Source organism: Ciona intestinalis, chromosome 5, assembly GCF_000224145.3.
Source record: "Ciona intestinalis chromosome 5, KH, whole genome shotgun sequence".
Classification (NCBI taxonomy): domain Eukaryota; kingdom Metazoa; phylum Chordata; class Ascidiacea; order Phlebobranchia; family Cionidae; genus Ciona; species Ciona intestinalis.
In genome coordinates, this window is record NC_020170.2 from 161,599 (window position 1) to 185,949 (window position 24,351).

Genomic DNA, 24,351 nt, shown 5'->3' on the forward strand with positions numbered 1-24,351 from the left:
GTGAAAATGAAATGACAAGAACAACTGCTCAACGAAAAAAGATCTGTTATTCTACTAACAATTGTTATAACATTCCAAAGCATAATTTTATTAACAGAAAAGATTGTGCAAAATTTCATGCAGTTGAAACGACATTTAATGGTGAAACTTTAACACATGATATGAATCGAGTGCCTACCTATCCGCAGAGAATGGTAATTATATTACAACACAGTGCAAAGCAATCAAAGGCACAATCGGTTTAAGATTATGATGTAATACTTGCACCGTTAAACCAGCACCAACATTTGTGTATCGTGTGTTAGCAGCGCTTCCTCAAGCGGTAACAAGGGAAGACAATTACAGACAGTCTTATTGTACTGCATTGTGGTAAAACACTGCATGTTAAGGCTTTTATAAGCTTTTAGTAGAAGCTAAAAAATAAAAAAAAACATAAAACTATTACCATCCCTTATTAACAGTTTAAAAAAATGATTATTTGAGAATTAAAGCAAGAAATAGCATAAATATCAATTGCATGACAACATTTGGTTGTATATGACAGGAACTGCATTCAGTATCTTGATTCTGTGATGTAACAATCATTATTATAAAGTATCAGGAGTTATTTTCAACCAACAAAGTATTTACCTCAGGAAGACTTTTTACATCAAAACATTCACTCGGTGGAGCTCGATACCTGTTTTTAAATGTTTTTAAAAGCAGAACGATAATGAAATTAACGATAAACCCAAAAAACTTTTATGTGTATGTTAAGTGCACCTCTAATTGTTTCCTTATTTAAAGAGACATACCAATAAAAAAAGGAAATTTGTGTATAGATAGAAATGCACAAATGTTATGAAAGGGTAACAACAAAGTTTTAAACAACGAAATGGCTTTTAAAAGAAAGTTTTAAAACCGCAAATTCAACCCACAAATTCAAAGAATAAAAAAAAGTCAGCAGCGCTACAATGCATAAGATTATAAGAACAAGCGTCACTCAACTTTGACCGTTTCTAGTTTTAAACTACTTTTTTTAACTTAAATTTTATTTCAGATTGAATACAATAAATGCTTCTTCTTTGTGAATATATATAAAAAGTAAAACATAGATTTTATTGTGTTTAGTTTAGTTTATCTATTTAACATAGCTACATACTCGGCTGACTCAAAAACTTTTTTCCCCGATTAGTTAATTTTCACACATTTTATATTGAACAAATAAATAAATATTAAAATGTTCATTATGTCTCACTGGTACCTACTGTATCATTTTCTTTATAAAAAAAATCAGTTTTTCGTTTTAATAATTAAGTTTGAAGAATTGCTGAGACAGCATATTCTGGAATGCCTTATAGGTTCATTTGAAAATTTAAAAAAACATAATAAAGTTTCTATTGTAACTTTTATCTGCATTCACAAATAAGCATTCACAAATATTTTTTATACCAAAATTGAAATAAAATTTGATTTCACAAGATTATTTATAAAAGTTATTTCGTCTTTGGAAACTTTGGTGGTAGCATTTCTATCTATGTACATTTTTTCAATTTTTGTTGGTACGCCACTTTAGTTTTGATTAGTTGTATAACTGCCAATTCTGTTTTATAAGTGGTAGTACACATTCAGTTTGTAATCGTCTCATCAAATTTACTTGATTAGTTGAACCTCCCTTCAGATTTTGGTATTAATTCCTAATTACACTTAATGAGCATGCAAGTACCTGTTCTTACTACAAGGTATTTCATCTCGAACTTCAAAATGAAGTTCTTCAGGTTGAATTGGTTGAAAGCAGAAGTTATTTTCATCACAGCATTGTGCTCCTGTATCCACCACCACCATTATTAAATTGGAGTTTGGAATCCTTGAAGCTTGATAGGTCCTGTAACAAGATTTGGCAGCTTGTCTCAACCCCAAATGTATTAAGTCTGAACAATAGCCATCAGACTCCAACCCCCTATCTACAAAACTCCAAACCGTCAACTTTAATGTTTTGTTTTCAATTAGTGAGTGAAAACAAATTGTGGAGTAATTTACCTGTTCCAATGTTCTAGGCACTCAACACTCCCCTCCTGTGGAAATACTTGATTTCCAAAGTGAAAAATAGTTTTTCGAACTATGCAATGCTGCAATTCAACACTTGGTGTTGTAATTTCATTGAAATTGAACTCAACCGTTGTTAGTGCTGATGCAGATGTAATTGTGATGTATACAAAGGTTTGTAAGACAAACCATATGCTCGATGCTAACCACTTAACTGCAAAAAAAATACTTCATTGAGGTATAAGGAATAAACATATTTGCTTTGCATATGGTAAACAAATCTTTACATCACATGTTACTAGAGTAAGCCATATTAGCATATATATACTTTGTCATAGCAAAATTACACATCAGTAAAATGGTGTTTAAAACACTTGATGGAAGAAAGTACCGGTGGAAATAATTTTATTATAAACCACAAGCCATTCTTACATATTTTTAGTATATTGGTGATAAAAACATAATTTCTTGCTGCTGCATTTCCATCAACTGCATCACTTTTGCACACCATCTGGTGGTCATCTATTTGAACTTGAGCGTAAACTCTGTCACGCACCAGTGCTTTCATTAGGTCACCATCAATTAAACCGAAGAATTGTCCAACTCTTGTTGAATGTTGATCCTGATTGGTGATCATTAACAATCCACCATCATCAAGAACAACACACATTCTCTCCTGTAAAAATCCTTAGTCAATAGTTTACATAAATTGAAACGATGTTATATATGATATAGTAGGGTGGGGGAAGATGGGACACTTTGTCAGACGAGACTCTTTTTTAATTTTCTTTTTACGGACTCCCATTTAATGATAATCCGGAAAAAAAGGTTACAGAATTATTCGACAGTATTATCACGACTTTATAAAACGCCCGTCAAAGCTGATTACTGTTTTTAAATTTTAAAAAATATGTAAAATAGAAACAGTATACTTTGAACAGGTAAAAAAATACGAAATAGTAAGGTGCTTTTTTTTTAATGCTCGCTAAATCATAGTAAAGCCAATGATTTTTTTAGTTTGTGTGTGCGAACGATTAAACTAGTTTCATAGCTTCATAAAACAACCTTGAATATTTCTTACAGTTTGATTTTGTCTGATAAAACTAGTTTTAGTTTTGTAAAAAAACACTGAGATATAAGCATAAAGAAAATAGGCAGGGGTCAATACGACTTTAATTTGAGATAAAATCAACAAAAAAATATTGGTTTAACATTACATATATGAAGTTTACATGGCAAAGAAACTAGCACAGCCTGTTAAACTCGGTAGGTTAACTACAAGTTGTAGAATACTGCTAATGTAAATATATTTCAATTTAGAGTCCCATCTTCCCCCACATTGTAGTTTTGTATGTTTTCATTGCCAAACTTTTAAAGATTTGCTTTTAATTTAGTAATTTATACCTCAGGGGATATTCAACTATAAGATACTGATATAATAAAAATATTATATTTTGAAAATATATTCGAAATTTGGTCATTTGCACTTGGTGATAATTTATAAGAAGTAGCTTGTGCCAAAAACAGATTAGTAATACCAAATTTGAAGCAAAAATAAAAACTTCATCAATAATTGTAATCAATTTTTTGTTATTACAAGTTCATATACATTTGTTGGATACAATATTTATCCATTGATGTTCGAACATTACCCATTGTCGTTCAAACAATGCCAATTGTTATGCAATAATATAATGTATAGGTAACATGTTAAAAACTATAGCAGTAAGTCGGGGTAGGGCAAGAAAAAGAATGTTTAGACTTAATTTTCAAAGGGTACAGTATTATTTCCTGTTATTTACGTATATTATATTTATAAATACACTTAATAATCAAAATTAACAAGATTTTAAACTGTCCCATCTTATCCTGTGTGTTTTCGAGTTTGTAAAATTTCACTTGTTGTGCGGAAAGTTAAATAACTCCTCGTGCGATTTATTATATTTTATTAAATTGGTGTCAATTAATAAAGGAATAATGCTACTAATTCGTGGTATTACCAAAAAACCTCTATTTTGATTTTGGAAATATTTGGCAATATGTGCTTAAGTGTCCTTCCCCCATTGTACTATACCTATTTATATAAATAGCTGCTATATGACATATACTAGTAATCAAATTTACATGTTTTAGTATATTACAACATAAATGGTGTATATGACTAACCTGTGCCCAACAGTTATACGACCAATCACAGTTTTGACCGATGCACTGAAATATAATCTCTGTCATTTATGTGATCTATTTATATCCATTACTAACATGCACCTGTTGTGAAGAGATGTTAAATAGTTGTTGCTTGAGTAGTTCATGGTCAAGCACAGCACCTGTTACAGCTGGAACTATATGTGGTGTAGTTGGTATACGAAGGGCTTGCGATGCAACAATCACGTGTTGTGACTGCAAACACAACATTCAACAATATTAGTTGAATGAATGTAACTTGTTTATCCTAATGTGGCAACAAAGGTCATTATAAGATGAGTGTTCTGTTTTTTACAACTAATGTTGGCTTGCAAAATACCACTTTTAACTTGTACTTTTATCTTGTAGAAGCAATTGCTATAAAGTGTTCTGCCCAAGAACAAATACGCCCACTAACAGTTGTGAGGTCAAAGTTGTTTAATAAGTTATCTTACATTTGTCTGTGTGATGGTAAAAGGGGTGGTCATGTTAAACACGGCTGCTGTGCTGCTTGAAGGTGTGGTTGTCACATCATCCATGGACATAGTTACAAGTTTCATGATTGTGTAGGTGGTGAAAGGGGGATCAACGTGTAACGAACGTTTAAAAAAATCTTTCGATGTTGGCTCAGAAAGGAGTTCTTCGATTTCCTATACATGGTTTTGCATAAATTTAATAAACATGTGAACGAGGGTATTGTGACATTTAAATATACAAATTATCCATGTAGCCTATTTCTTATCCACAAGTGCCAAACTCCTGTGTTTTATATTTGAATTGATGGGGACTAGAACTTAGAAAATTATATCAGTAGGTAACACAAGTAAGTGAAATATAAAATAAGAAAAAAAGTTGAAAACCTTGTGATAGGAAGATGAGATATGTTTGACACGCATGACTGAGGGAAGTGAATCCGAAGCAACGAACACAGACAGCACAGTTTGGGAATCGGTAAAATGATTCTTCCAATACGAAATCGCTAATCTTCGAGTCACTGAACCATGAAGTAGAAGATCATCGAAGCGTGACTTGCTCACTTCACCTGTATTATTTCATTTTGATGTAATTTTCAAATTTAATGAAATTTAATGTTTAACCTTCAGCACATAAAGTCTCTCGGGTAACATCAGACATTAAAATATCTGCTGAAACCTTGGTTATTTGATTGGTTGAACGACAGGTTTGATCTGCTGGGATTCTGTAAAATATGAACTCATAAATTGTTCAAAGCTTAGCACGGTCATTACTTGATGCATTGCAAGCCGTAAACAAAACTTTTGATGTTTGTTTCATTGAATAGAATTGATTCAAAAGTAATCCTTCGTTGTTCAACAACTGCACCTGAATCCAATTGATTCAATTGACGAAGAGGAAAGGATATTCCACCACTAGAGTGAAGCAAAGATCAATGAAGTGTGTGATGTCATAGAGCATAGGTTAATCAATAATTCAAGACACTTTCACCGTTGTTAACCCACAAACCAGAAGAATGCATATTCAGTTGCCACATTCACCAATAAACCTTCCACAATCCCAACAACTTTACACACCATCAAGTTTAACAACTATATCATAAACAATCTGTGTCAGACTTACCTAAACAATGAATCTTGAACAGGTGAGATTGAATAAATTGATTCTTCATTATTAATATGTTGTCCGTCCATGGACACCAACATGTCAATCACATGGAAATCTTCTGTTATTCTTTTAATCATTTTCTTCCTTATCTGTTGTTTACAAATATTTTGAAACAAATAATTTGGATACCAGTGATATAAATTAGACACAGCTTTTCTGACAAATCTTATTCAGGTCATAGTTTTAGAAGTTCTAAACCAGTTGTGAAACTTTTAAAAGAAAACGAATTTACCGGATAAGCGATTTTAGATTTATATTAGGGGCATATAGCAAAAATATAAGCAGCAACAGTTTATTACCTGAGTTATATTGGTCGCTATGGCAACATCTGAAATATCCACTGTCACTGGATCATTAAGTCGACCCTATGATGACACAACAATATTATAATGACAAGGCAATTTAAAGAAAACCAGTAACACCTGTTTTAGCTTTGGGTGATGGAACAGGAATCCATTGTTGTCAACTCCAAATGAATAAACATTTGATCCAAACTGTGAAAAGTTGTTTATCAGAAAATAACTATTATAAACTTACTTACCTGCTGGATCACGATAAAACACTAATATTAAATAAATGATGAGTGGGGGGGAATGCTGGCGAGTAAAACCTCTTACAGTATGTTGTTACTAATTAAAATCAATTTAATTAATATATTGATAAGAATTGTACATAACCACATGAAAAAAATAATTAAATTAAATAAGGTAGGGGTGGTTAAATTGGATCTACTTTAATAAAAGTGAACCACTTTATTGAACCATCATTTAATTTATGACTCCACACTAATCCACTTAATGTTGATTGTATTGATTGTTGAAACACTTTATGACATCATAAATATTTTACCAGTTTCAAAATAATTGAAAGCTATCACCTCTGATACATCAAGTGCTTGCTGTACATCATCGTGTAAAATATCTGTCCCTACAATAGCAGAGACTGCTAACTTTCTTTCAGCAGTGACATCATCAATATAATCTTCATATATTGGCCTTGTTACGGTCATTACCGACCCGATACTCCCAATATGATCAATATATGGTAAAGTCCATTTATTAGTTTTCCTGATAAATAGATATGAAATGTTTTTTTTTAATAGCAAAGTAGGAATACATTATATTTTCTAAACTCTAATTGTATAACAAATACAAACTTTTGATTAAACGCAAGTGGACGTCCAAGTTTGGAAAGGTATTTTCTTGTTTGTAGATTGGTGGCGCTATATGAAGGTATCGCCGTAAATTCACCACGATTGTTGCACGCCATTTGTTTTAAAGTTGTTGTACTTGAAAATGGTTTTCCCACTGAGTATGTAAATACTCGCACCTTATAATAAACTCAGTTAATAAACTCAGAAAAATGATTTTATAATTTTGAAGATTTTAACAAAAAGAGTATACATATGCGTTGAAAATGTGGTTGTCGAATTTTTAAAAAGAACGTTTTTACAAAGCTAACTGTATACAATCAGTTTTACAGCTACCAAGAAAATCAACAAAGGTTCTGTGAGGATAAAATGTTTAGAACTACTGATTATCAACATCTAATAAATATGAAATGTTTATACAGGTTACTGGATTTTAGTGTTTAAGCTACAGTGTATTATACTTAATAAAATATTCATGGAATATTTGTAAACAGTAAAGTAACACCTCTTTGTCAAGATTCCACTTCTTGAACACTTGACTGGGGTAAGCTGCCCCACCATCAGTGAACAGGAGGATGGCTGAGTTGCAACCTGCTCTTATTGGCCGATGTGTCGTGTTTAAAGAATTTGATTGGGTGAGAATTTCGAACGCAAAATCAAAGCCTTTCTCAAACGCAGATGAGTTATGAACTGTTAAATTACTTAACCATCCCGCTGCCATCTATAAGTTGGACAAATGCTTTATATTTTTACCTACTTCACCACATTACTTCAAGCTACCTGTTTATGTTTGGGAGTTGCTTGCATGAGGTTCGGACACGATGGTTGCAAGAATTTAGGTTCGTTATTGAAAACAAAAATGTTAAAAAAATCGTTTTCTGTTAAAGTTGACATTAATTTTTTAACAGATGTTTGTATCAGGCTTAATGTTATTCCAATGATACTTCCACTTGTATCTATCATAATTAGAACATCCTTTGGAGAGGTCATGCCCTGCAACAATAAAAACGAATTATAAGTTTATATATAACTTACGTATTCTTTTTAGGCTAATTTTGTTTTATTTTTGTCTACACTTTTATTTATTTCTTAAATCCGGATATTGGGTATCATTATACCTTAACAAACCAGGAGACTTTTGTGACGTCATGGAGATCATGATACAAACATTGTGTGTTCCACGGCTTGGCTGGAAAGTAGCGAAACACTCCAGTATTAGTTCCAACGAACATCCACCGAGTACCAGATGAACAAAGTTTTTCTTTAAATTTCATGTCAAGATTTTGCGTCCATGCAATGTCATTCAACACTTGCCATCCTACACAGATTTACATTAAATTCCGAATACAGTGTACAATACTTTCGCATTGGTTAAAAGTGGTGCAAATGCTCTGATTAACCAAGTGCAGTAATGGGTGAAGGGTTGATGGCATTCGAAAATATAATTCCTGGTCTGTATTTAAAATACATAACACTTCTTTGTTTGATTAATTGCATCGCCCACCATAAAAGCAGTTACCAAACAAATAGATAACTGAGTTCCGTTTAAGTAAAAAACATGAAAACAGTGTATCATAAAACACAGACACACAAATAAAGTAATAAGATGAAAGATGGTGCCATATAATGTATAAATATACATAATTATGTGAAAAAAACTACCAATGCTAATTAAAGTTATGTTAATTGTCAACAAACCATCTTTAATAAATAATATTCAAGTAAATGTAAAAAAACAATTCTTATTTAAGAAAAAACAAGGCTTACTTTCTAAACAATAAAGAAAAACTGAACTAAGCGAAACTTATTTTCTGCTCAAATGAGCTTGTATTGCATAATTGATGTTAACCTATATCATATGATGTCAGGCATGGTGTATTGATTTGCTTTACTGAACTTTCACAACTGGTGTGTTCAAAACAATACATTATATCTATTCCATTATATACACATGAAACAACAGTTCGCATATAAAATGTATTAGACTTCAAAGTATCTTTGCTTAAGTGTGGTTTTACTATTAAGCCACTTTAAAGAAAGACCAGATAAACAAATCCCAGTTAAAAATGATCATATTACCTTCATTGTAAACTTCAAGCGGGATATGAACAGCACTCGTATGTAAAGAAACATTTTGTCCAAGGAATAGCTCACTTCTTTCAAAGCCACCTGGTGGTTGGTAGCAATCTTCAGGTAGATATCCCTCCGGCAGTTGTAGACCACAATTACATTTCGCATTGAAATAAAACTTTGATTGGTTTTGTTTTACCAATTCATTGAACAAAACAGAATCATTTGACTCTTTATTGTAGAAGCGGATGTCTTGATTCTAATATTACAAATTATTTCTTTAAATCTGCTTTGCATTGTTTATTTCATATTATTATTGACAATATGTAATATTTCAAAATACTAACCGTTAGACGTATTGAATTATTGAACGAGCGTTTGATTTCTTCACCTTCAGCAGCAATATCCTGAACAACAGGAGAATTTGTGTTTAGCACCGCTCACCTATATACAGTCCTCAAAACTCAATGTAAAGTGTTTAAACAACCACAAACATTGAATTAAGTTGTTCACAAACAAAGACTGAGCTAAATCGATCAAAATTTGTATAAAAGTAAAAAAAAAGTTATAAACATATACCAGGCATATAAAAAGTTGCCTAAGTAAATCAATGTTAGAATTATTACCGTATGTTGAAAACGAATTTTACATTGTGGAATTTAAAATATAATTATACATATAAATATATTTTTAAAAAAATCATAATTTGATTAAGTTCTGGCCACACTGAAGCCCGCTTTGCAGAACACATCTTGCACATACTAGCTGCATGTAAACTTACCATTATTGTCGTTTCAGCTTGTTTTAGTATTTCCTGTAAACTTTCTAACTTAAGTTTCAAAATGTTGGAAGGTTCAATTCTTTTAATAACAGGATGATAGGATTCATAAACCTAAAATTAAAAATAAAATACTTTATGCAAAATTTGCTGGTAAAACAAAGTAATACAAAGTAAAACAACAAACCAGTTTCAGTTGACTTAATAAAGTTTCATTTTCAACCATACCAACATTGATTTGTTGAGCATATCTTTTTGTCAACTCGTCCAACCTAGTAAACAAATGTTGAATAAAGGAAGCCTCACCACTTTTACTCATACAAATAATTTAACTCAGGACTGAAATAAATAGCGGTTTTCAAGTAAACTCTACTAGGCAAAAATTCTTTAAAGCTCCGAAAAATAAATTATGGAACTTTTTCACATGTAAATTGTTCACATTTGTTGTTATCCCGCACAACAATTTGGAACAGACAGATCTGTGCCTATCCACATTAAATGTTTAAGTAATAAGCTAAATTGTAACACAATCATTTTCATTTATTCATTCATTCAAGCAATCATTTCTTGTACAGTGAACCCATGTTAAATTTTTGCCCAACAAAGTTTGTGATATCTGCAACTGCTTGCAGTTTTAAAGGAAAACTACAACTTTTAATTTTGTTTATCAACAAAAATTTACAAACTTATTTACCAGAGTAATGTGGAGGTGGAATGACACTTTTGGAACAAAGTAATTGCCACCACAAAGATTATGACAAACTTCATTGTTTTAAATCATTTCCATTAAAATTTAGAACATTTTACTTCCTGAAAGTATGGTATATCTATACAATACTACAGCACACTGCCCTTTAGAGGTGTAGTGTGGTTATGAGTTATAGATTAAACATAAGGTACGCAAATGCAAGCAGTGCAAAATAAAAAACAATCTCAGTTGTTTTAGGTTTTAAACCAGAAGTCAACTATAGCTGTTACTAAATTCTTATAGAAAAGATTATAGGAGTGGGGAAATGGTGCTAGTGACGATTGACGAATCTTTCCACCACCGTATTTGCTAACTAATAACCCCTAACTACTAATCCCTATGACCACTAACCTCTTAACCTTCAACCTCTAACACTTTCAACAGCCTATTCTGTTTTGTACCAGAAGATTCTTCACTAGTGCCAAAAAAAACAGTAATAAAACGAGTTAAGCGGTTATTTATTAAACAAAATTTTGGTCATAACACATTCTTTGAGATTAATTTATTTCTTTGCGACGAAAGTAACCGTCCAAATTTAAGACAGTTGACCGGCACCCTACACTAACAGAAACGGGTGGCCTACAGCCCTACAGTACATGCGTACTGTTTGCCTCACTCACTCACTCACTCACTGACTGACTGACTGACTGGATGCTTACAGCTGTTCGTATAGTGTTCCCAGACCCGAGTAATACGCGATCTAGATTTTTCCAATTGGTGAATTCGTTATGGGTTAGGGTTAGGCCGTTAGGGTATACCTTTAATTTAAATTTAAAATATTTAAACGTTATTGCAGGTTGACGTTCTATGAATGTGGTTAAGCACGTACTACTAGATAACTAGAGGTATATCTCTAGTAGGCTATGGATTAAGTAATAAACTTTTTCACAATCAAGGTGGTAGCGTAATTTTACCCTATGTATTGCATCTAAAAATTCTGCAAAAATCCACACAGTTGACATATATATTTTAGAACCATTTACATGAAATGAGATTTTATTTACACGGAATATACAATAACAAAACGAATCCCTCACAATAACATGCTAATAATCGGTAATTTCCGGAACTTATATGTTGTTGTGAGTCGGGATTGAAATACAGCTCAGTAGGAGGTTTATGTGGTTTACGTTTAAATTACTCATTTGAAATAGAACGCTAACGCAATAATGACAGCGATAGATAGAGCCACAGTGGCGACTATCAGTTTAACTTCTGCTGCCATTTGCTTAGCTATCCAAGTATCTTGCATCATACGATCTGTGACGTCATGTGATTGTCCAGCTTTATTCTCGCAGGGAAATTCCTCATCGGGGATTTCTAGGTTAAGAAACGTACATAGTGGTTCCCAACCCTAAAACGCAGATTTCCATCACATAAATGTAAATGAATATTTTGTTTTAACTTTTGCAAGTATGTTTTTCAGGTTCTTTTAAACAATGACGTCACCTCTTTCACATCGAATTCCAAAAGTTGATCACGTGGAACGGTGACTCTTACATAAGCATTGTGTCGTCGAAGCCAAGTTTTCCATAAAAATGGTTCCGGTTTTCCGCTCCCCTTTAACATTATCAATACATTTGAATAACCGTGACTCATATGTGAGTTATAATTAGAATGTATTATCCGGTATTTCAGTAATCAAGCCTTACCACAGTAATTTCGGACAGTTTGAGGTACCAATCCGCCATACGTTTTATGCAGGGTGATAAATAATAGAATATGAGCAATATGCAATAATTCTTTTGCGCTTTTTCCACCATATTCTTATAACTTGTAAACCAGGCGTCTTCATCACGTGTCATTAATATCACCTGAAAAACGACTTATGACGTCACTATTGGTCAGTTTATATTGTTTATTAAAAAATATAAGAAAGTAGTAACGTATGTAAATAACAAGACTAATGGTCGAGGTACGAGTTTTATTTTTTCATCACAAAAAGTAGAAACATACTTTATACTTGCCTTTGATTTAGGCCACCGTTCCAAGAATTTATCAAAGAAATACGAATGGGGCAAGTCAACGACTGCATCAACGTCAGCGTATACAGAATCCAGCATCGGTCCCATGTCAGGGGTTCTCCCCTCCCATATATCTTCCCATTCTTTAAAAGCAAATTCAATTGCTTCTTCGATGTCGAAAACTAAAATTAATAGAGAGTGCGATTATAACATTCTTCCTCCTTTTAAGCGATTATGACGTAGCTGTGCCTGATTGGTACACTTGTCACGCGTTACCATGCTAGGATTATCTGCATGTTTCCACTATAATTATAGATTCCTCTCTGTTTTGGTACAAGTTGAACGTGAGTAATAAAAATTCATTTTTTTAAATCGTAACAAATGTGAAAACTATATGTAAAAACGGTTTGTTTCAAATTCTTTTGACTTACAGTGGTCGATAAGTAAATCGGATAAGGGCTAATGCAAATATAAGAATATCAAATTAAACCCTATGGTTATTCTTTAATCAAACGTGTTTAAAATATTTTAGCATATATGATTAAAACAAAAATATTAAACCTGAGTTATATCCAAGCAACCGTAGCGCTCTCGCCATCGACTTGGTTCCAGTTTTAGCAGCACCAGCACAAATTACCTTCATTCTGCGCACTTGTTAAAACTGGAACTAACCTCGTAGGTAAACAAAGCCACCGAATAAAGCGGTCCGTGTTCGGAGCTGCGATTCACAGATATAATTGATCGCGTGTTTGCTAAATTCCGTAACGACGTCACGCGCGAGTGTCAAACAATGAACGGGCGCGTCAAGATAAGAGTGACGACACAGATGGCATTGTGGTGAAATAAACACTCTTTCTATTTAAATTTCTTTAAAAAAATATAGATATTTAACGTAGGGCATAAGGAATCTTAAAATCATAAATACCTGACGCGTTTAGTTATTTCCGCCTTGGGCAAAACTACACGAAAACTTAGTGCAATTAATTTACCAGCTTCGTTAAATTGAAACAGATTTTACACAAAATTATGTAAAAAAATGATTTGAATTTCTCACAACTGTTAACATCAACACGCCCGAAGGGGGTTATAATTATCTTCAGAACATCAAAAAACCATAATCGCCTTGCTAGGCCTTATGATATACGAGCTTACCGGTATTTCAATATCTGGACAATTAATCGTTACAAAAACAAACGCACGTAGGTAAAACTTATCCGCGAGTTCTGAAACCTGCTTTCAACCAATCCAAGCCAATATAACTGAGGTCGATCTCATTCAAACGCAGCACCACGAAGCGTCGTATTTGAACCGTACAAGTGACGTCAAAGTTTGCAATGAAGCGTGGATCTTTTTTACGTTATATTTTAAACAAATGAGGACTTAAATTATTAACGATTTATATTTTTGTTAATTTTAAAAGAAACAATACAATCCCACAGCGACAACTAGCGAAAGAATTATCATGCTTCGTTTTATTTCATATTTCACTCGCTTTGCAATCCAGGTGTCTTCCATCATCTTTGTTGCTATATTTCGTGGGATTCCCGCTTTGTTTTCAAACGGAAATTCTTCATCCGGAATGTCTCTGTTCAAAAATTCACACAGAGGCTTCCAACCCTAAAAAACGAAATAAAATGGCGAAAATCAAGCAGACTTTCAAACAACTAACAACAAATAACCAACCTCAGTAACTTTATACTCGAGCAATTGATTGGATGGCACTGTTTCTCGAACATATGCGTTGTGCCGGCGATACCACGACTTCCAAACTATTGAATGTGGTTCAAATCCACCCTTTAAGTTATTTGTAGGGTGATTACTTAACATGGAAAGTTTTTAAGTAGAATATAACATAAAACCGACATACAAACGCAATCAAAAAGAGTTTCTCCTGCCATTTTAACATCCGTCTGAGGGCAGCAGAAAGCGGTGTAAACCAAACCACGTGACCATGTTCTTTTGACGCACGATTTACCATCCCTTCGAAACTTTTAAACCAATCTTCCTCATTGTTGCGTAACATTAATATCACCTACGTGGATAAAACGTGTCGTTACGATTTTAAAATGCATTCATCATGGCTGTGACGTATAACTAACCTTCGCGTCAGGCCATTTCTTTAGAAATTCATCAAAAAAGAGTGAATGCGGGACGTCCACCACAGCATCTACTTTACAATATGTTTTCATAACATCATTAAACGTTTGCACCTTTTTAAAGAAAATGTTTTCCCATTCTTCGAATGCGAATTCGGTTGCTTCTTCTACGTCATAGACTAAACAAATCAATCAGATATGCTGTAAGTATATTTGTAGCGCTATACATACAACTAAACAGACCTGTGTCATATCCTAACAAACGTAAAGCTTGGGCAATTGATTTAGTTCCGGTTTTCGGCGCTCCAGCACATATAACTTTCATCGTAACTCAACTATCATCAACCGACAAGCTACCAGCTGGTAGAGTATTTGGTTGAATGTAAGAAAAGCAAAGCGGACTGAGTTCACTCATGCGGAACACAAACAAAGTCGTGCTGATTCGCTCCTTTTTCATCGAGGTAGACAACACAAGAAAGCACAGCTCTAATGAATGTGAACGTTTATAATAAGCATAGTTTTACTCACCCTTTTTTCGCGCTTTGCGATCAGCAGTATGTAAAATACATTAATATAGGCATTAAAAGTATTATTACTTACTAATATATGTCAAACTTTCCATTTTGGGCGACAGCTATTCTTACGGTCCAACAAAGTGTGCGACGAAGGCGGTTGCTGTTGTTGTAGGTATTGAACGAACACAACAATGCGGCAATACATTTTATTCTAATTGCCTCTAGTCTAAGGTATTATAAATCTGCATTTTTAAGATACAATATTTCTGTTGACACTGTAACAATAACCATCGTCGTCCGAACATTACCAATTCTTTATACAATAACGTACTAAAGGTAGCATGTTACACACTGCCGCAGTTTTGTGTGTGTTTGATACATTTTTTGAATTGTTGTTAATTAATAAAATTAAAATATTATTAACTCGTGGCATCACCCCAAACCGTCATATAAGTATTTAGTAGTGTGGGGAAGATAGAACACTGAAGCACATACTGCCAAAAGAACGAATAAATGAATAAACAAGAGATCACACAGATCTAATGCATGCGCACGGTATAAACTAATTAGCATAGTATTAATTAACCCTATCGCTACAATGGTCGGCTGAGATCGATCAAAAACAAATCAAAAGTAACCAACATAGCGGGTTTCAGTCGCCATTGGTGGCTGTGGGGCAGTAAATAGAATTTTTATTCGTGTATTATAACTCATTAAACTTAAGACGTACAAGGGTTGAAAGATTGGTAAAGAATATGTGTAAATACGCTTTGTACAACTCCTGCACCATATGTTGACTTGTAAACTTACACTAGTTAAACTTGTCGTCGCTTAAAGACGTTTGTTTTTGAGAATTTGGATAAACCGTAATCACGCAGTACAGGTAATGTTAGAAGTTAATATTATTCATATTGTGGCGGCTGCATAATGATTTACTGCGAGCGGTAAACTAAAAGAGCGAAGAAACGAGAGACGCGGTGTTTATACAGAAGATAACGATAAGAAAAGAGCACTCGTCTACGCTTCGGTGCACACACGCTAATTGTGCGGATTTAAATCTGAAAATTTAGTCTAAAAATTATAAATATATATTACGATTTGATTTCAATCAAGAGATTAAAGAAAAATGCTAGAATTGAGAATTAGGATAAGTGCGGAAAAAAATCGCCCTATCAGCAACAACAACAACAACAAAGCCAAGAACAACTGTTCGACGAAAAAGGATCTATATGACCACTACCGTGCTCAATAAAATGCGTGACTGTTAAACCCTACAGCAGATACAATGTATAAAATTAAATAAAAAACATTCAACCCGTACAATGTGGGGAGTCGGCCCTAAAGAAGATTAGTTTAAAGATTGAAGCTAATAAATTACCACCCAAAAGCCTATTTTTTCAGGTAATTTTACAATGGACAAGACAAGTATGGTATGCAGGGCATCCTGTTTGAGAAAAGTGTTAGTATATACGTTAAGTAAAATGTGACTTTTTTAATCGCTACAGCAGTGCTCCTCAACCGGTGTGCAAAATATGCCTAGAGACGTTGGCCCGGGGTGCATCAGTACAAAAGGGTAGCATAAAATGTCATGTGTATATATATTGACTTGTAATAAATTCCACGAATCTGACCCTGATCTGATGTACATATAGTTGAACGATTCTAGTATAGTGAAATACAGTAATGATCTGGTGCTACGAAAACGTAACCAACAAAAACCAAGTCCAACCACTAGTAGTAATAGAGAAATATATTTCGCCTAAAGGGCATCGTCAGTCTCTGCAAAAGAAGCGTATAAAATTATAGCAAAGTAATGGAATGGAGAAAACCAAGGAACACAAACACCTGCATCTACGAACATTAAAAACAACAGAACGGGAGAGGCACGCTGGACAAACAGAGGAAAGCAAAAAGGTGTAAGCTAGGTGTAAAAGGCGACAAGGAAGCGAGATAACGAAGGAGCGTGCGTCGGATAAAATAATAAGGCGTATCTCTAGTAGGCCGTGGGAGTCGCAATAAATTTGGACCGGGAGGTCTTTGTATTTATTCCGACCTACTTCGCATGAGCAGTAACGTCTTGGCGCATGCGCAATAGCTCCCGGTACAAATATATCATTCGGAGTGAATATATCACAACATCGGGTATAGTACCATTACCTGACATGTTACGCTTATTTCTGGTACCCGACTTGATAAATACAAAAAAAAGCACTAATTTTTTTCCACTTTGCACTGTGTTATATGGTTGTAAAGACCCCTAAAACTGTGTAGCAGTATTGCAACTCGAGCAATATTACAAACAAATAAAAACACAAACTCGATATCCATGAATCACATGAATTTAGTCAGAGCCATAGAAATGCCATTGCCTATGGTTCTTAACCACAGAAATAAAAAAGAGTAGAACGCGCATCTCCAATGTCGGTAAATGAGAGAGGTGATACACTCTCTCTCTTTCGCGGGTTTCCGTTGACTATTGTAGTCAATAGGATCCAAGGCGTTTTATGTATTTTTTCCTCGTTTATTTTACTTAAGTTAAATGTATAAAGAAACATACCTATTTCCATATGTACATATATATATATATTTCCAACAATTCGTTTGTTTGAACGTTTTTAATTTAATTTAATAATCAATAAAATTTCCTAAACAAGCGTTAAACTGTAGGTGTTAACCTACCAAATTAGCCTTATAAACTGAAATAGTTGGTGTAGTTTTTTAAATAAACATCTAAAATCACTGTGCGCCTATCTTTTACAATGGAGACCAAGGAAAATGGGGACGGAGTTGGCGGTCACGCGAATAGAAAAAAGAATGTATCACAGCTTGGGCAGTTGCGCATTCCACTCTTTTTTCTTACTTCTGTGTTCTTGATTTAGTAAGCGTGACAGCTTGTTCCTCGTTAGTCCTTCTTGTTACACCCTACAGTTTTGTTTTTGTGCCTTTTGCTCATTATCTTTTTGTTAATTCTAGTAAGAAACAACACAAACTTATAATCCTGCATTTAAAGGTAACAGGGCTGTTTTTAACCATAATTACCGGTCCATATTTCTTTCACAAGGGCTAATCATAGGCTGTAGGCACTGAGCTTTACACCGTAGAAGACAACGCGAAAAAGTAAACTGCGGAGGTAGGACATAAAGGAGTTTCTATTTCATTTATTCTGTCTATAAAACTGCCAAGGCCATTTGTTGTTTCATTTTGGATTGCAGTTTGGCGAACCTGTGGAGCTCTGGTTACTTCTGTGTTGTCTATTTAAAGAAAAGGTTAGTGTTTTACTTAACTTATTTGTGCCAAATTTGTGAATTAAACTTTTGCCAAATTTTAAATTGAAGTCAGGCATGTCATAATGAGTGTTATTGAATTATTCTTTACATAAATGATAAATACTAATCTAACAATACCTAAAATTTATTTCTACGCCCAATTTTTACAGAGTTGTGAACAAAAGTGTGATTTTGTTTAAATACAGGTTATTTGTCTTATTATAACCAATTAATACACTTCCGAATAATATAAGGCTTAACACGCTAGCTTTTTCTCTAGAGGGTGCAGAGTTCATTTATAAAATTTTGTGGGGAGTTTAACTGTAATATTGTCGCTGGTGTTTCTTACGTCTCCATGATATTCGCTTGGTACTTAGACCAGTGGCAAACAAACTTGAAATTATTTGCAGGCTGTGAAGCAACTGGTTTAACTAACTTAAGTAACTTTATTTATGACACAGTTAAACACAAATGTGATCAATTTAATTTCGCCTAATCTTTGTGTACAAAAGTGTGATTTTATTTTAATATATATATATAGTTTAAAATAAAAAATATGTATATAAATTTGGGTAAATAGTTTGTCTCATTAATACCATTTAATACTTTTAACAATGAGCAGAATTAACATTTCTGTTTAAGTAAACAAAACTATTAAACACAGTCATGGGATTACTTGAATTATGGACTAGTGAAACACTGTTTTATAAAGACTATACAAAATGACGCATTTTGTGAATTACACTGGTTGCAAGATCTAGAATTCATATAATAATGGTCAAAAATAGTTTAGAATTGTTAATGTAGTTTTTCTTGTATATATGGATTATTACAAAAAAAAGGTTTATAATTTATGTTTTAATTCAACAATTCAAACTGGAAACACTGACCACTTGGTGGTATTACTGATGTCTGATGACCTCTAAAAATTCCTTGATCTCAAACTGTTCTCATAGATAGCCGGTAGCCGCTATATTATTTGGTTTGGAAAAAAAACTTCAGGGTTAGTTTTGAAAATTAACTTTAAAAATGCACGAGAAATATTGAGGCGCAAGTCAAGCTGTCTTGTACTGTGTCCATAATCTTTTGGCTACTTTTTTAAAATTATTTTATGCAATAGCCAATATTATAGCAATCGCCAAACACATAGTTGAAGGTTAGTCTGTACATCTTGCCTATTCATGGAATTTGTCCAAAAAACATGATTAATACTTTAAAATAGTCAAGAAAAGGTTTAACATTTTAATAAATTTAGGTTTTGTGCTTTGTAAAATAATAGGTATGTGGTCTCATTGTGTTGTGTATGATGAAATTCATTGCTTCTCATGTTAGCTTTAATGAGATGTGCACTTGATTGTAAATATGAAAATTTTCATGTAGCCTCTACGGTTATATCATCCAGATTTTAAGTTTTACTATTTAACAAAACTGAGTTTTAAATATATACCACCTTTCCAGAATGATCGGTGCATGGATAACAATTGGTATTGTTACATTGATCTGGGCGCTAATTGGAGGAGTGGGACCTTTTATACTTCCCAAAGGTCCAAATCGTGGAGTTTATCAAACCATGATTGTATTAACTGCCGTGTGCTGCTGGTTACATTGGTTCATAACTTACATGTCACAACTTAACCCACTGATGGGTCCAACATTAACAAGAGGCGAAATATATTTGATGGGATGGGTGTGGTGATTATTAAAGCTCACATATATTTAATATTATTTTATTGTATGTTGTCATTCGTATTGAAAATGTTACAGGAATAAATGTAAATCAGTGATCATGTATACAAAATTGTTTATATTGGTAACTATAAATGCAAATTTGATGGGATGGGTGTGGTGATCATTGAAGCTTACATATATTTAATATTATTTTATTGTATGTTGTCATTCGTAATGAAAATGTTACAGGAATAAATGTAAATCAGTGATCATGTATACAAAATTGTTTTATATTGGTAACTATAAATGCAAAGTTCATATATTTAAGGAATTTACAAATAATTTTGTATAGTTAATCTCTTTGATCATATTTGAGGAATTCCAGCCACCACTGATGATTCAATCCCACATTCATCGGATCCTCTTAAAATTTTAAAATATCCTTTGTCTCCCCAGTCAGTGTTCCAGCTGTTAGCAACCAACCAGTATGCTACACCATTCTCACTGCCCCATCCAAGTATTCTAATCGCATGTCCACCAAGAACACCACCAGTTACATGTTTGTAAACACCTGAAATCACCATATATATTACAATATTAAATGTAAAGCCAAACTATTAAAAAAGTTACCAGATTTATAAGTAGGAAAGTCAGCATATACAGTAAATGCCCCTTCTACTGGTCCATGTGTCATTATCTCTGTTTGGATCTGAGTTGGATCAGACCCCACCGCATAAGATGAGAGGCCATAATGTTTATCCTGGTTATAATGGATAGTTGTGTTGCCTTTACATTTTGAAACACAGCTGGGAGTGCCTCCACCTTCTGAACACTTTGGCCGATCACCTAAACCACCACAATTAAACAAAACAAAAAAATAACAGCCATTAACAAGGCATACCAGGGACATGATGTTCACATGGTTTGATCTGGTACGGCAAACAGCCTGTCTTACTTCCATATAAACCACCAGTAACTAAACCGTCACTGTTCCAGTATTTCCAAGCACTTCCAGGAAATCCCCCATTACATCTAATAACAATATGTTAATGCTGTATTTAGGGTTAGAGAGGGATTTAATTTGTGCCTTTCTGATCCCACTGTAACAATAAGAGGGTTTGGTTTTTATTTGATAAAATACATACCCATCACCACACTCAAAACCACAACAACTCAATAAATCCTCTGCAGATATTTCAACTTGAATTTTTCCATTACTACGAATACAATAACGATCTGACATTGCTTCAACTGCTCCAAATGCCCAACATGAACCACATGAGCCCTGCATTATGCGGTTAGTTTCTCTGATTTAATCCAATACTATAAATATTTACCTGATCTCGTATATAAGATATAGAGGGACAATGGGGCCACTGCTTTCTTGAATCAAACTGGTTTGGAATTTTAATTCCTTCCAAATTGTGGTAGCTACAAAAATCAAGTTAATACCATTTACTTTAAATATAAAACATGATATTACCTGGTTTCAAGTTTGGAATATCCATGCTTATCTTCCTTTACCCCACATAACAATTTCAGATCTTCAGGAACATAATAAGTTGGATCAAAGTTTAGGGAAGCCTATAAATAAATTAAAGATTTTTGGGTCGAATTAGTTCCGTACGGAATGTAGTTACCTTCCAAGTTGTATTTGCTTTATTTACAGTTTTAACAATTGCATTGAAATTGTCTTCTTTGGAAATAACGTAACATTCAGATAAAACAAATGCACTTAAAAGAACTAAAAGCTTCATGTTAAGAACTGAAAAAGTATTATCAATCAGTAAAAGCAAACTGAGCGAACGCTGCAACTTTGCTTTGTTATGTTCGTGCACTCGTGACATCATTAACAAAGTCACAAGACTGTATCACGAATGTTTGTTTAACAATAGATATCCCACTAAATACATTTGGCATTTTGAGCACGTAAATTAGGGGGATTGACATGAATGAAAACAGCGGATACAACCCTGGCTATAACTGGTAGCTCAACAGAATCAATTACAATTGCAAGGACTGTTTGGAGATCTATCTGTACGTAAAATGGCATTAGACCATTCCCAACCCTAAAATTGTTGGGAATAGTCTAATGAGATTGGTCTCCTCTCGCACTCGATCCCAAACTTTGTCTAACGTAACGTAATGACTAGCACCCAGCATCAACAGTTGTTTGACTTAATTTAATAACAAAACGGAGAAATAAACGCAAGACGAAGATAAGGCATTTTCTTACATACACACACATGGAAATTGCGACAGGGCGTAGCAATTAAAACATAAACACAATGGTTGGTCGGCTACCACAGCATATGGCGCGGTACAATCATGCGATTCTATACAATTTAAAGACTTCAGTGAATTTAGAACAAATTAATATTATACCATCGTTACACATCAAATCAACTGCTAAACCTTAATTTCGACAGTAGTCTGAAAAACTATCAAAGAATCGTAAATATCTTGTCGTGACATGGACTTACACGCACTTTTTTTAAAGAAAAAAAATTATGTTGTATTTTTTTAGGAGAAAAAAAGATTATGTTTTATTTTTTTCATGTTTAGGCTATGTTATTACGTAGCGCTATAACATATTTAAAGCTGTGTAGGCCTATCGGGAGAAAAATCTATAAATATGTTATCATGACGAACATTAGTATAAAAAATTAATATTTTTTGAATTTTAATTTTTGTTTTAGAATCGGTACCGCTGGGGTACTACATTGCCCAAATTTTAGGTTATAGTGGCACCAGTGGAAGGTATCGAAAATGGCCGCTGTAATATCTGTATTCTAGGATCACCTTGGGGTTGCTAACGCTAAGTTTGAAATTCCTGAGACGGAATTGTGAATAGTTGCAAGATGTCAAAAGCCAAAATTTTATTAGTAGGACCATGCGGCGTCGGGAAATCTGTGGTAGCAAATTTTTTATCAGATCAGGTTTGAAATTGTTGTTTCGTTACGTAGTATCTTATTGAACATCTTTTCTTGTTGCAGACTGATATTTTGAACAGTAAATATCGTCCAACGATTGGGGTGAGAATTCTTGAGTTTGAAACATCACTCGGCAATAGCCTGAATGTCGATGTCGAGTTATGGGACTGCAGCGGAAGTGAAAGCTTTGAAACATGCTGGCCTGCAATGGCTTCTCAAGCAGATGGTATTTTAATTTATTGCTTTATTAACCAATATTGTAGATTTTATTTTAACCTACCCGCCTCTTATCCATACATTATGGGTTAAAAGCTTGTGGCTCTTACCGTTGTGTGCGTACGTGTCTTTGGAAGATACTTAACTGTAATTGTTCCAAACTAGTATGTGTATCAAACAGAACAAGCGTGTTACGATGACCTGTTTTCCGGCCATGCCAGAATAAAGCAAGTTGCATTCATACTATATTAGGGGTGATCATTGTCTATGACCCGCTCATCAAAGAGCCAAGCCCGGCCGTAGAGACTTTATTCAATTATTTCATCACAAGTAACGGATTAAAAGAGATGCAATGCATGTTGTTTGCTAACAGTAAAGGGAGAGAATCAACTACAGTAACCTCTCCACTACCATCTGTATTAAATGTAAGATTTATAATGATTTAATTTAGAACAAAAAATAATTGTTTTGATAATTAATAGTATGAAGTTAACTTGGAAAAACACCCAGGAGAAGTTATGGACAACTTTAAAGATTTTTTAAAGAAAGTTTTTAATAAATTATCTGCATCACAAGAAAGAGAAGAACTTGATATAATAAATTGATGTGTGGTTATCTGTAACTACATGTTCATTTTTAATCTGGGCTGAAAACTTGAACTTGGTAAGGATACATTAAACTCGAGTAACAAACATTTAACTTACTCTTAAACTTTAAACTGTGTAGGTTAAAGGGGCATACCAATGAAAAACGAAAATTTGTATTTGGTAAGAGATGTTCAAATGCAATATAAAAGTATCATCAAAGGTAAAATAAACAACTTTTTAAAAAAATACAAGAAAAGTGGTGTGTGAGCAACAGTAAGTATAAAGCTTCATACAATCAAAAAACTAAAACATAATAGAGTCTGAGTTCCATTTTTTTACTTAATTACAAATATGTTTTGCTATTTTTTTCGGGAGCTGATCCGTTGTTTACATTTGAGCATTTCTATCGGTACACAAATTTTGATTTTTTGTTGGTATGTTCTTTTAAATTGCTAAAATCCCATTTACATTTCTATTCTATAGGATATTAGATATGTTATATTATGATAA

General features: G+C 33.5%; 5 protein-coding genes and 1 long non-coding RNA gene across 9 annotated transcripts in view; 2 read left to right on the top strand and 4 right to left on the bottom strand.

Moving 5' to 3' along the window:
* Positions 1 to 28: 28 nt before the first annotated feature.
* LOC100186976 (voltage-dependent calcium channel subunit alpha-2/delta-1) lies at positions 29 to 10,720 on the bottom strand. Its single transcript, XM_002126127.4, has 24 exons — positions 10,543 to 10,720; positions 10,036 to 10,120; positions 9,852 to 9,962; positions 9,418 to 9,477; positions 9,080 to 9,329; positions 8,119 to 8,318; positions 7,781 to 7,993; positions 7,506 to 7,721; positions 7,007 to 7,179; positions 6,728 to 6,917; positions 6,273 to 6,344; positions 6,150 to 6,215; positions 5,806 to 5,939; positions 5,457 to 5,597; positions 5,307 to 5,407; positions 5,070 to 5,251; positions 4,665 to 4,859; positions 4,294 to 4,425; positions 4,192 to 4,236; positions 2,458 to 2,701; positions 2,020 to 2,239; positions 1,706 to 1,864; positions 631 to 679; positions 29 to 567 (listed from the first exon to the last, which is right to left on the bottom strand). Exons 1-24 carry the CDS (start codon positions 10,614 to 10,616, stop codon positions 475 to 477), a joined length of 3,405 nt encoding a protein of 1,134 aa, XP_002126163.2. The 5' UTR covers positions 10,617 to 10,720; the 3' UTR covers positions 29 to 474.
* An 839-nt stretch (positions 10,721 to 11,559) lies between these two features.
* On the bottom strand, positions 11,560 to 13,278 carry LOC100186200. The gene is made up of 5 exons (XM_026834419.1): positions 13,122 to 13,278; positions 12,564 to 12,742; positions 12,249 to 12,410; positions 12,046 to 12,156; positions 11,560 to 11,950 (listed from the first exon to the last, which is right to left on the bottom strand). The coding sequence occupies exons 1-5, from the start codon at positions 13,201 to 13,203 to the stop codon at positions 11,738 to 11,740; spliced, it is 747 nt and encodes a 248-aa protein (XP_026690220.1). The 5' UTR covers positions 13,204 to 13,278; the 3' UTR covers positions 11,560 to 11,737.
* A 628-nt stretch (positions 13,279 to 13,906) lies between these two features.
* Positions 13,907 to 15,129, bottom strand: LOC113474223. The gene is made up of 5 exons (XM_026834420.1): positions 14,900 to 15,129; positions 14,660 to 14,835; positions 14,428 to 14,592; positions 14,244 to 14,354; positions 13,907 to 14,177 (listed from the first exon to the last, which is right to left on the bottom strand). The coding sequence occupies exons 1-5, from the start codon at positions 14,979 to 14,981 to the stop codon at positions 13,974 to 13,976; spliced, it is 738 nt and encodes a 245-aa protein (XP_026690221.1). The 5' UTR covers positions 14,982 to 15,129; the 3' UTR covers positions 13,907 to 13,973.
* Positions 15,130 to 18,198: 3,069 nt separating this feature from the next.
* LOC104265686 lies at positions 18,199 to 20,230 on the top strand. The gene is made up of 2 exons (XR_717248.3): positions 18,199 to 18,437; positions 19,896 to 20,230. It is a non-coding gene; the product is annotated as an uncharacterized LOC104265686 (long non-coding RNA).
* On the bottom strand, positions 20,153 to 21,967 carry LOC100176002 (cathepsin B). Its single transcript, XM_002120271.5, has 7 exons — positions 21,746 to 21,967; positions 21,589 to 21,689; positions 21,443 to 21,536; positions 21,251 to 21,390; positions 21,007 to 21,137; positions 20,736 to 20,951; positions 20,153 to 20,676 (listed from the first exon to the last, which is right to left on the bottom strand). Exons 1-7 carry the CDS (start codon positions 21,953 to 21,955, stop codon positions 20,471 to 20,473), a joined length of 1,098 nt encoding a protein of 365 aa, XP_002120307.3. The 5' UTR covers positions 21,956 to 21,967; the 3' UTR covers positions 20,153 to 20,470.
* Positions 21,968 to 22,838: 871 nt separating this feature from the next.
* LOC100179082 (intraflagellar transport protein 22 homolog) overlaps positions 22,839 to 24,351 on the top strand; it is a 2,611-nt gene continuing 1,098 nt past the window's right edge. For 2 of the 4 annotated variants that reach the window (XR_003395944.1, XM_026834726.1), the window contains exons 1-2: positions 22,839 to 23,044; positions 23,102 to 23,265. Coding sequence is in view for 2 of the 4 variants with exons in the window: in XM_026834726.1 (XP_026690527.1) it covers positions 22,967 to 23,044; positions 23,102 to 23,265 (242 nt within the window). In the remaining 2 variants the exon portion in view is untranslated. Of the gene's footprint in view, positions 23,045 to 23,101; positions 23,266 to 23,506; positions 23,680 to 23,736; positions 24,079 to 24,351 lie in introns of those variants that run through there. The other 2 variants (XR_003395943.1, XM_002125689.5) reach the window with 2 other exon arrangements.

What these genes read in the sequence shown, in the direction of transcription:
- LOC100186976 (XM_002126127.4), bottom strand. Translation starts at nt 10,616, where the DNA reads ATGAAGTTTGTCATAATCTTTGTGGTGGCAATTACTTTGTTCCAAAAG. An exon ending in TTACCATCACACAGACAAAT is followed by an intron (nt 4,426 to 4,664) that starts GTAAGATAACTT and finishes TTGTGTTTGCAG; the next exon opens with TCACAACACGTGATTGTTGC. An exon ending in CGTATAACTGTTGGGCACAG is followed by an intron (nt 2,702 to 4,191) that starts GTTAGTCATATA and finishes GGATTTTTACAG; the next exon opens with GAGAGAATGTGTGTTGTTCT.
- LOC100186200 (XM_026834419.1), bottom strand. Translation starts at nt 13,203, where the DNA reads ATGAAGGTAATTTGTGCTGGTGCTGCTAAAACTGGAACCAAGTCGATG. An exon ending in GTTGCTTGGATATAACTCAG is followed by an intron (nt 12,743 to 13,121) that starts GTTTAATATTTT and finishes TATTAATTTTAG; the next exon opens with TTTTCGACATCGAAGAAGCA. An exon ending in TGGAATTCGATGTGAAAGAG is followed by an intron (nt 11,951 to 12,045) that starts GTGACGTCATTG and finishes TCTGCGTTTTAG; the next exon opens with GGTTGGGAACCACTATGTAC.
- LOC113474223 (XM_026834420.1), bottom strand. Translation starts at nt 14,981, where the DNA reads ATGAAAGTTATATGTGCTGGAGCGCCGAAAACCGGAACTAAATCAATT. An exon ending in TTTGTTAGGATATGACACAG is followed by an intron (nt 14,836 to 14,899) that starts GTCTGTTTAGTT and finishes TGATTTGTTTAG; the next exon opens with TCTATGACGTAGAAGAAGCA. An exon ending in AACTCTTTTTGATTGCGTTT is followed by an intron (nt 14,355 to 14,427) that starts GTATGTCGGTTT and finishes AATAACTTAAAG; the next exon opens with GGTGGATTTGAACCACATTC.
- LOC100176002 (XM_002120271.5), bottom strand. Translation starts at nt 21,955, where the DNA reads ATGATGTCACGAGTGCACGAACATAACAAAGCAAAGTTGCAGCGTTCG. An exon ending in AAGCAAATACAACTTGGAAG is followed by an intron (nt 21,690 to 21,745) that starts GTAACTACATTC and finishes ATTTATTTATAG; the next exon opens with GCTTCCCTAAACTTTGATCC. An exon ending in TATTCCAAACTTGAAACCAG is followed by an intron (nt 21,537 to 21,588) that starts GTAATATCATGT and finishes TGATTTTTGTAG; the next exon opens with CTACCACAATTTGGAAGGAA.